A 10,722-nucleotide genomic window follows, 5' to 3' on the forward strand; every position below is an offset into this window, starting at 1 on the left:
TAAGCGTTTTACACAGTGGAGAGTTGGAAAGTTCAATATGAACGCACCGTTTCGGCCATTGTAGGCTGTGTCACCGAGCTGCAACTTGCTTCACTGTCGGTCGGGTTCTTCTTTGTCTTCTTCTTCTTCTTCTACCATTTCCGACCAAACAAGAGACGACTTTCCCGACATGTCGTCTCTACATTTCCTCTGTTTTCTCTCTCTCTTGAGCTTCCTCACCGGAATCAAGTCCGACGAGCGTCAAATCCTAACCAAACTCCAAACCAATCTCCAAAGCTCGAACACCAAGGTGTTCGAAAATTGGGGACACGAAACCCACATCTGCAACTTCACCGGAATCACCTGTAATTCCGACGAGTTCGTCACCGGAATTGACCTCTCCAAAAGGGGTTTATCAGGGGTTCTTCCATTTGATGCCATTTGTGAACTGAAATCATTGGAGAAGCTAGCTTTTGGGTCGAATTCCTTGCACGGCGGAGCAACGGAGAGCTTGAACAAGTGTGTCAAATTGAAATATTTGGATCTGGGTATCAATTCCTTCTCTGGGTCCTTCCCCGACATACATTCTTTGACGGAATTGCAGTATCTGTACTTGAATTTAAGTGGGTTTTCCGGGAAGTTTCCATGGAAATCCGTCGAGAATTTTACTGGGTTGATCGAGTTAAGCCTTGGCGATAACGCTTTCGACAACGCTACGTTTCCGGTGGAGGTCACAGCTTTGAAGAAGCTCACATGGCTTTACTTGTCGAATTGCAGCTTAACAGGGGAGATTCCGAGGGCTATTGGGAATCTTACAGAGCTTCGGAGTTTGGAATTCTCGGAAAATTACATCACCGGGGGAATTCCGGCGGAGATTGTGAATTTGCAGAATCTATGGCAGTTGGAGTTTTACGGCAATCAATTGACGGGGAAACTTCCGGCGGGGCTGAGAAACCTAACCCGGCTGAAGAATTTCGATTGTTCGATGAATTTTATAAGTGGGGATTTGTCGGAGGTGAGGTTTTTGACGAATTTGGTTTCTCTGCAACTGTTTGATAATGAAATCTCCGGCGGTGTTCCGGCGGAGCTTGGTGAGTTCAAGTCGCTGGTGGATCTTTCGCTTTATAGTAATCGGCTTACTGGTCCGCTGCCGCAATCGATTGGTTCTTGGTCGGATTTTGATTACATTGATGTATCTGAAAATTTCTTGTCGGGATCTATTCCGCCGGATATGTGTAAGAAAGGGACGATGAAGAAGCTTCTCATTCTTAAGAACAATTTCTCCGGCGAGATTCCGGCGACTTACGGTAATTGCTCAACTTTAACGCGATTTAGAGTTAGTGAGAACTCGCTCACCGGTGTTGTTCCGTCTGGGATTTGGGGATTGCCGAATGTGAATATAATTGATCTTGCGTCAAATCAATTGGAAGGTTCGATCACTTCTGATATTGGGAAGGCGGTGGCTCTCTCGGAATTACGCGTCGAAAATAATCGATTATCAGGTCGTTTGCCGTTGGAGATTTCGCAAGCGAAATCTCTTGCTAAAGTTAGTTTGAGCAATAATGAGTTTTTCGGTGAACTTCCGGTAACTATTGGTGACTTGAAGCATCTCGACAGCCTCGAATTGCAGAGCAATAGATTCTCTGGTTTGATTCCGGAGACGATTGGCTCGTGTGATTCCCTGTCTATCGTCAATTTCGCGGAAAATTTGTTCTCGGGAAAAATCCCTTCGTCTCTAGGGTTTGTTGCTGTTCTAAATTCTCTGAATCTCTCCAATAACGCCCTCTCTGGTGAAATCCCCTCGACGTTTTCGCATTTGAAGTTGAGTTTTCTCGATCTTTCCAATAATCAGTTAACCGGTCCGGTGCCAGAATTGCTTGCGAATGGAGCTTACAAAGAAAGCTTCGCTGGAAACCCTGGCCTCTGTAGTGATGTTGATGGCGTTTTACAGCGATGTTCACAGAGATCCGACGATTCCAAGCATGTTCGTACATTTGTTATCTGTTTCGCCGTCGGATTACTTCTTCTCAGCATAACAGTATGGTGCTTCATAACGTTGAAAAAGAGTGAAAAAGACAGAGATTGGTCGCTTAAAGAGGAATCATGGGACCTAAAATCCTTCCACGTAATGTCATTCACAGAGGACGAGATTCTCAATTCCATTAAAGACGAGAATCTAATCGGAAAAGGAGGTTCCGGCAACGTTTATAAAGTGACGGTCGGAAATGGGAAAGAGTTTGCAGTGAAGCATATATGGAACACCAATCCATACGACGACAAAAGGAGGAACCGAAGCTCGTCGCCGATTCTCCAAAAACAAAGAACGAAATCCTCAGAATTCGATTCAGAGGTGAAGACTCTAAGCTCAATCCGACATGTAAACGTGGTGAAGCTCTACTGCAGCATTACAAGTGAGGTTTCAAACCTATTAGTATACGAATATATGCCTAACGGAAGCTTATGGGACAGACTCCACACATCTAGAAAAATGGAATTGGATTGGGAAACAAGATACCAAATCGCCGTTGGAGCAGCAAAGGGATTAGAGTATCTTCATCACGGCTGCGACCGACCAGTGATCCACCGGGACGTTAAGGCCAGTAACATACTCTTGGACGAATTTCTAAAGCCAAGAATTGCAGATTTCGGGCTAGCCAAAATGCTTCAAGCTAGTGGGTTCACAGAGAGCTCCCACGTCATCGCAGGCACCCCAGGCTACATCGCACCAGGTAAACCCACTCACCCTACTGTTCATTCTTTCATCCCGTCATTACTTTAAGCTGTATTAAGTTCAAATTAATTCATGCAGAATACGGGTATACCTACAAAGTCGACGAGAAGAGCGACGTGTACAGTTTCGGGGTCGTGTTGTTGGAGTTGGTGAGCGGGAAGAAGGCGATCGAGGCGGAGTTCGGGGAGAACAAGGACATAGTGGAATGGGTATCAAACAATTTGAAGACAAGAGAAAGGGTATTGAGCTTGGTTGACTCAAGGCTAGGAGACATGTTTAAAGAGGACGCCATAAAGGTCCTGAGAATTGGGATTTTGTGCACAGCCAGGGCTCCGACATCGAGACCGACAATGAGAAGCGTGGTCCAAATGCTACAAGAAGCCCAACCTTGTGGGTTAGTTGGAATTACAATTAGCAAAAAATGATGGACTGTTAAAACGGAATTAGCAACCGCATTAGTGTCTAAACCTTACCACTAATCTAAGATTATCATGTCGGCCCAGTTTTTCTGTCGGCCCATTAATCTTATTGGGCCTGTTTTAATTGTACCATGGGCCACCATCATGGGCTTGGGTGACTTCTAAGTTGTACATTATGTCTTTTGGGAATAAGAAGCTAAGGAAGCACATACATTGACCTGATCGAGATCCGACACGCTATGTCGTACCCTTCTCGAGTGGTTGATATCTCTCTCGAGCTCGACTCAATGGCGTCGAGTAGGAAATTCTTCCTTGCATATCGACCGATCCCGAATATCCAAAATTATCCAAAATTATAAGAAAAGAAAATAGTAAATGATTTATTTAATAATATTTATTAAAAGAAAAAAAAAAAAAAAAGAATTTGACTTTTGTAAAGCATATTTTGAGATTTTAGTTGGGACATAAATAAATAAATAATATATTAAGATATTATATTTTAATATTATAAAAGAATAATCACTTCTTTAATTTGCTTTACATAGTCGCCGCATCACTCAATTCTTCCCTCATAAACTCCATTATTTCACATACTTTTAAAACCACTTAAAACCGACTCGAACCGTACCGATATATAGCGCAGGCTAACCATGTGCTCGTTTTCTTTCTAACTACAGCTCGGCTTCTTAGTTGTTGTATGAACAGAGTAATCCAAATAGAGTTCGCAACTCAACCCAACCCAACTTAGTATTTTCGAGTTAGTTTGTTGGGTTGTTTTTTTTTTTTTTTTAATTACATTAATAACTAAAATATCAGTCACAACACATTACTAACATTAGTTACAAACGTCAAATATTCTTAATTTTAGAGTTGAGTTTGGTTGAATTATAACTCTATTTTTTAGTTGGTTGAATTAACTCGTTCGATCTGACATTTTCGATTTTTAAAAAATTTAACTCAACCCAAACTGAAAAATCTAACTCGACCTGCGATCTGAATTGGTCGGAGTTATTACGTCGAGTTGGTATTTAATAATAATAATTTCATATTTGATTTGTGCTAATTTTAGTAAATGATATAAAAATTATACATTTTAAACTGAGTGGGGCCCACTGGATAATGCCCACTAAAGTGTATTCCATAATCAGGTTGTGGTCTTGTTTTTTTGTTTTTTTTAATGATATGATAATATTTTAATTCTACAAACGTAATCCTAAAAACACGGAATTTCCTATTTTTTAAATCTTATTTAAAAATTGTACTAAAAGAAAAATGCCTTATTTAAAACGTTTTTCTTTTCTATAAACATTATATATAAAAAAAAAAAAAACAATTTATTTTTAAATAATGTAGAGGTAAATTTTATTTATTTATTTAATAATAATAATAATAAAGAATTATTGAGGGTGTACACGTAAAATCACCTCTATTTCAATCATAGGTAGCAGCAAAAAGACAGAACAATTAATATATATATTTAAAATAATAATAATAATAAATCCAACTCATGAGGATAAGAATATTTGTAGAAACCCACTTATTTTTTCTTGGAGAAAATAGTAATTTCCACTCAAATATTTAAAGACCGTCCAATGAGAAATCGACAAGTTGGAATTTTTGAAAATGATTTAAAGAAAATAAAAAAATAAAAAAATAAAAAATTAAGAGAGAATTGAAGCTACCAAATCAGATTCCCAATTGGCTTTTTAGGAGTGGGCATCTTTTGCTTTGCATTTTATGGACAACTCCTCCCCAACATAGATTCTCAACTTTCCCCTTCCTTTTGTACCCCCCATTTTATGTCCACGTGGCACTCTTCCTCGCTCCCGTTCTTCCCCTTAAAAGTAGACTATTGTAACGACCTTAACTTACCGCTAGCAGATATTGTTCGTTTTAACTTGTTACGTATTGAGCTAAAGCGGACAATATCTGCTAATAGTGGTTTCAGATTATTATACTTGGTATTAGTGTACAAGTGAGGACACTGGGCCCACAAATGGGGTGGATTGTGAAATCTAACATCAGTTGAACAGTAAGAGTATGAAAATCTCTCCTTAGTAGACGCGTTTTAAAACTTTGAGTCTGACAATGACACGAAACGTGTTAAAATATACAATATTTGCTAGCGGTGGCATTAGGCTGTTATAGTTATAAACGCTAATTTTCAGCTCAACAATAACATGTGGAGTAAGAATTCGAACATCTAGTCTCATACCTCTTAGATTATTTCAATAGTAATTTTCGGATCAATTTTGTGAATAAAACCCTTATTTTTAATGTTAAATTACAAGTTTCAGCGGATGAGTAGTGGTTAAGGGTGAAATGTCACTCGAACACAGAGCTAACTAGTTCTCCACAAAATGCGTTGAGGCGCAGCAGTTGACTAGACATCTAGGGGTAAAGCACTGTTTCGGCGCGAGCCGCAAGAGTGGTACCAAATCGAGGCAAACTCTGAATACTAGATATGATCTCAAAATAACATGGGTCAAGATCGGCCAGTGAGACGATGAGGATAAGCTTCATCGTCGAAAGGGAAACAGCCCGAATCACCCGCTAAAGCCCCTAATGACCGTGATAAAGGAGGTAGGGCTTTGACGAAAAGTCCTTAAATTTTTAATTTAGCAGTTAAAAAGAAAATAAATAAATAAATGGAGGATTAAAAGATTTTTTTAAAACCAATTAATATCTTATTATTCCTTATCTTTACATTTTAATTGATATAATCATTAAAATTAAGAATTAATTGAGCACTAATTTTTTATAGTAGAGTGATGGTGGGACCATTTATTATTATTATTATTATTATTATTATTATTATTATTATTATTATTATTATTATTATTATTATGTGTAGAGCTTCTAGTTCAGGCTTTTGCTTCCTCCTTCAAGACATGAATAGTTTTTTTTGTTTCACACATTATAGGTTTTATTATAAATAATTTAATTTAATGATTATTAAATTGGTATATAACCCATTTCAATTACTCTACCCAAATTTAATTTCGGCTTTACCCCGTTACATATGGTCGTCAGTCTCGCGATTTTAAAACGTTCGGGAGAAGTTTCCACACCCTTATAAGAAATGGTTTGTTCCCCTCTCCAACTAAAATGAGATCTCACAATCCACTCTCTTAGGGGCTCAAGTTAGCACACCGACTGGTGTCGGGCTTTGATAGATTATTAGACATAGCAAAGAAGTTTGACACGTGCTCTCCTATAAAACTACCCCTACAAACCAACACAAATTTTTTGAGGATGCTTCTCGTTTGAATGTGGGCTCGGTTCGTTTATATTATCCTTTCATTACTCAGATGTCCAAATAACTCGATTAATACTTTTTGGATCGGGATTTGCTTTTTTAATCAGCTGTAAAGTATGAACTTTGATGAAATGGAAATGAGTGAAAGTAAAGAGGGTGGTAAAGAAGGATTTGATGATCTTTAAAGCAATTTATTTGGCTTTGTGTGTGACTTTGGTGGATCTCCAACGCTGCACTTAGAAGAAGCAAATGGAGGGTGATTAGATAGGCTACACACAAGGCCTCAAGCTTCTTCCCACATGGAATCAAAATCTGTATAGAACAAACAAGAACAAGAACATGAAGTATTTGAAGCGATTAAGATTATTCGTTGAAACATTAGTTAGTGGAATGGCGTATAAAATTTAAAGCTTCTTTATGCAAAACCAAACTCAAACCCCCAAAACATTTAACACATATTCCTTCTTATGATTGCTTCTTGCATCCATACCCATTTCTGTTCCTCTGTTCTTCGACTCTGTCTCTGAAACCTCACCGGAAAACCCACTTCAAAACCCATTTAATCGGAGACAGAGAGAGAGATATGGTCGGTCTGTTGTTGTTGTTCTTATTTCTTGTCTTTTTGATTTCTCCGGCGGTCGAGAATGATCAGTCGGGGTTTTTCTCTCTGATGAAACAGACGGTGGTTGGGAATTCTCTGCCGTCTGATTGGGATGGGAAATCGTTCTGTAACTTCACCGGCGTGAGCTGTAATGAAATGGGGTTTGTGGTGGGGATTGATCTTTCAGGTCGGGTGGTTTCCGGGAGGTTTCCGGCGGATGTTTGTTCTTATTTGCCGGAATTGAGAGTGCTCCGTCTTGGCCGGAGTGGGTTTCGTGGGACTTTTCCACATGGGATAATGAATTGCTCTGTTTTGGAAGAACTGGATATGACTTTTCTGTATCTAACAGGGACGCTACCGGATTTCTCGCCGTTGAAAAATTTAAGGATTCTCGACTTGTCGTACAACAATTTCACCGGCGACTTTCCGTTGTCGGTCTTCAATTTGACAAATCTTGAGAGGCTGAATTTCAATGAAGATAGTAATTTCAACACGTGGCAGTTGCCGGAGAGTATCTCCGGCTTGACGAAGCTGAAATCAATGGTGTTGACGACATGTATGCTGGAAGGTCGGATTCCGGCGACGATTGGGAACATGACATCGCTCGTTGACCTGGAATTAAGCGGCAATTTCCTCGCCGGAAAAATCCCGAGAGAAATCGGAAATCTGAAGAATTTGAGAGATTTGGAGCTTTATTACAACTTTTTAATCGGCGAAATTCCAGAGGAGCTTGGGAATTTGACAGAACTCGTGGACTTGGACATGTCGGTCAACAAGTTGACTGGGAAGCTTCCAGAGTCGATTTGTCGTCTTCCTAAGCTGGAAGTTCTTCAGCTTTACAACAACAGCTTAACAGGGGAGATTCCAATTTCAATTTCGAATTCAACGACACTCACTATGTTATCCCTTTACGACAATTACATGACAGGACAAGTTCCAAGTAATTTGGGTCAATTCTCGCCGATGGTCGTTCTTGACTTGTCGGAAAATGATTTCTCCGGTCGGTTACCGACAGATGTCTGTGGAGAAGGTAAATTAATGTATTTTCTCGTGTTGCAAAACAAATTCTCCGGTGAAATCCCGCCGTCGTACGGTAAATGCCAGTCACTTTTACGGTTTCGTGTCAGTTCCAATTTATTAACCGGTCCGGTGCCGGAGGGGCTTCTGGGTCTTCCTCATGTTTCGATTATTGATTTCGGTAACAATAATCTCACCGGCGAGATTCCGAATTCTTTTGTGAAAGCTAGAAATCTCTCCGAGTTGTTCATGCAGAGTAATAAAATTTCCGGCGTGTTGCCGCCGGAAATTTCTGAAGCGACCAATTTGGTTAAGATTGATCTCAGCTACAATCTCTTGTCGGGCCCGATTTCTTCCGAAATTGGGAATCTCCGGCGGCTTAATTTGTTGCTTTTACAAGGAAATCAGCTGAATTCTTCAATACCCACTTCACTTTCTCAGCTGAAATCTCTGAATGTTCTTGATTTATCCGACAATCATTTGACCGGAAACATCCCGGAAAGCCTCTGCGAGCTGCTGCCGAATTCAATCAATTTCTCAAACAATCAACTCACCGGTCCGATTCCTCTGTCTCTGATCAAAGGCGGACTCGCCGAAAGCTTCTCCGGCAACCCGGGACTCTGCGTTTCGGTTTATTTAGATTCCTCCGATCACAAATTCCCAATTTGTCCACAAAACTACAACAAAAAGCGGCTGAATTCCATCTGGGCAATCGGAATATCGGCGTTTATAATCTTCATCGGCGCTGCTCTGTATCTACGACGGCGATTCACCAGAGAAAAATCAGTAATGGAACAGGACGAAACACTGTCATCATCGTTTTTCTCGTACGACGTCAAAAGCTTCCACCGAATTAGCTTCGACCCACGAGAGGTAATCGAATCAATGGTCGATAAGAACATCGTCGGCCATGGCGGCTCCGGCACGGTGTACAAAATCGAATTAAACAGCGGCGAAATCGTCGCCGTTAAACGGCTATGGAGTCGGAAGGGGAAGGATACGACGTCGGATCAAGATCAATTGTATTTGGATAAGGAATTAAAAACAGAGGTGGAGACCTTGGGGAGTATACGACATAAAAATATAGTTAAATTATATTGCTATTTCTCCAGCTTGGATTGCAGCCTTTTGGTTTATGAGTACATGCCAAATGGCAACCTATGGGACGCCTTGCACAAGGGTTGGGTTCATTTGGAGTGGCCAACGCGGCACCAAATTGCGCTTGGAATAGCCCAGGGCTTGGCTTATCTTCACCATGACTTGTTGCCTTCTATTATCCATAGGGACATTAAGACCACTAATATCTTACTCGACGTCAATTATCACCCAAAAGTTGCGGATTTCGGCATCGCTAAGGTTTTACAAGCTCGAGCCGGAAAGGATTCCACTACCACCGTCATCGCGGGGACCTATGGCTATCTCGCCCCAGGTATGTTCTTAACTCTCGATTCACTGAATGTTTTAGTCCCTATCTTAAAATCATATCATTTATATGAAACAGAGTATGCGTATTCGTCAAAAACGACAACGAAATGCGACGTGTATAGCTTTGGGATTGTGTTAATGGAGCTGATAACGGGGAAGAAGCCGGTGGAGGCGGAGTTTGGAGAGAATAAGAATATTATATACTGGGTGTCGAATAAAGTAGACACGAAAGAAGGAGCTATGGAAGTTTTGGATAAGAGAGTTTCTGCGTCGTTTAAAGATGAAATGATTCAAGTTCTGAGGATTGCAATTCGTTGCACGTATAAGAATCCAGCTCTTCGACCTACCATGAAGGAAGTGGCTCAGTTGTTGATTGAGGCTGACCCTTGTAAATTCGATTCTCAAAATAACAAATGCTCGAAACACGCCACCGCCAAAATCAAGAACAACCCATTTGAGCTATGACTTTGAACCATCAAAAGTTGTATCTATCCAATCAAGAACAACCCTAATCTTCAGGTCAACGGGTGTAGCATCTTCATATACATACATATATCTCTCTGGTAAATATTCTCTTTTATATTTCTTGGCATCACTTTTCTCGAGCTTATTTGATATGATTATTAGTGTTCGTCGCCTGATTTCGATAAAAGAACAGTAAAATTCGTTACTTATAAAAATGTAGATAGAACTACATAACTAGCTAGTAAATGAAAGCGGGAATTACCCATACAAAAAAGTATTTGTAATAGCCCAAGTCCACCACTAGTAAATATTATTCACTTTGATCCGTTATGTATCGCTGTCAGCTTCACGATTTTAAAACGCGTCTACTATGAAGAAGGTTTAGCCCTATTTCAACCAGTGTCTCGCACCGTTCAATGACTGATTTTTGTAAGGAATGACATTGCATAAAAAACGGTTCCTTATTCTAAACCAATATAATTGAAGGCATGATTCCGAATTCCATTGAAACCCCACACCCACTTCAAACCGAAAAGCATAATCTAATATATATATATATATATATATTAAAAAAAAGCATATATTAAAAATGTAAGAATGATAATAAGTGTCACAATATTTTGTAAAAAAAATATAATATAATGTTTTATTAACAAGGTTTAAATTTTAATACTCAAACAATTGAAACAGGTAAATATAAATAAATAAATAAATAAATATGGAGATTATTAATTTAAAAACATTTTAGTGAAAACAGGCAAGGCATTATTAATTTAAATTATTTATATTATCGCTAAAATACGTAAACTCAAGAAATTATAATTTA

At 39.4% G+C, this 10,722-nt stretch overlaps 2 protein-coding genes across 2 annotated transcripts; both read left to right on the top strand.

The window, feature by feature from the left end:
• Window positions 1–3,353, top strand: LOC111788653 (receptor-like protein kinase HAIKU2). The gene is made up of 2 exons (XM_023669079.1): window positions 1–2,708; window positions 2,789–3,353. Exons 1-2 carry the CDS (start codon window positions 170–172, stop codon window positions 3,133–3,135), a joined length of 2,886 nt encoding a protein of 961 aa, XP_023524847.1. The 5' UTR covers window positions 1–169; the 3' UTR covers window positions 3,136–3,353.
• Window positions 3,354–6,719: 3,366 nt separating this feature from the next.
• LOC111788835 (receptor protein-tyrosine kinase CEPR1-like) lies at window positions 6,720–10,062 on the top strand. Its single transcript, XM_023669367.1, has 2 exons — window positions 6,720–9,435; window positions 9,508–10,062. Exons 1-2 carry the CDS (start codon window positions 6,972–6,974, stop codon window positions 9,894–9,896), a joined length of 2,853 nt encoding a protein of 950 aa, XP_023525135.1. The 5' UTR covers window positions 6,720–6,971; the 3' UTR covers window positions 9,897–10,062.
• Window positions 10,063–10,722: the final 660 nt, after the last annotated feature.

The sequence above is a fragment of the Cucurbita pepo genome, chromosome LG02 (assembly GCF_002806865.2).
Source record: "Cucurbita pepo subsp. pepo cultivar mu-cu-16 chromosome LG02, ASM280686v2, whole genome shotgun sequence".
In the NCBI taxonomy this organism is placed as follows: Eukaryota; Viridiplantae; Streptophyta; class Magnoliopsida; order Cucurbitales; family Cucurbitaceae; genus Cucurbita; species Cucurbita pepo.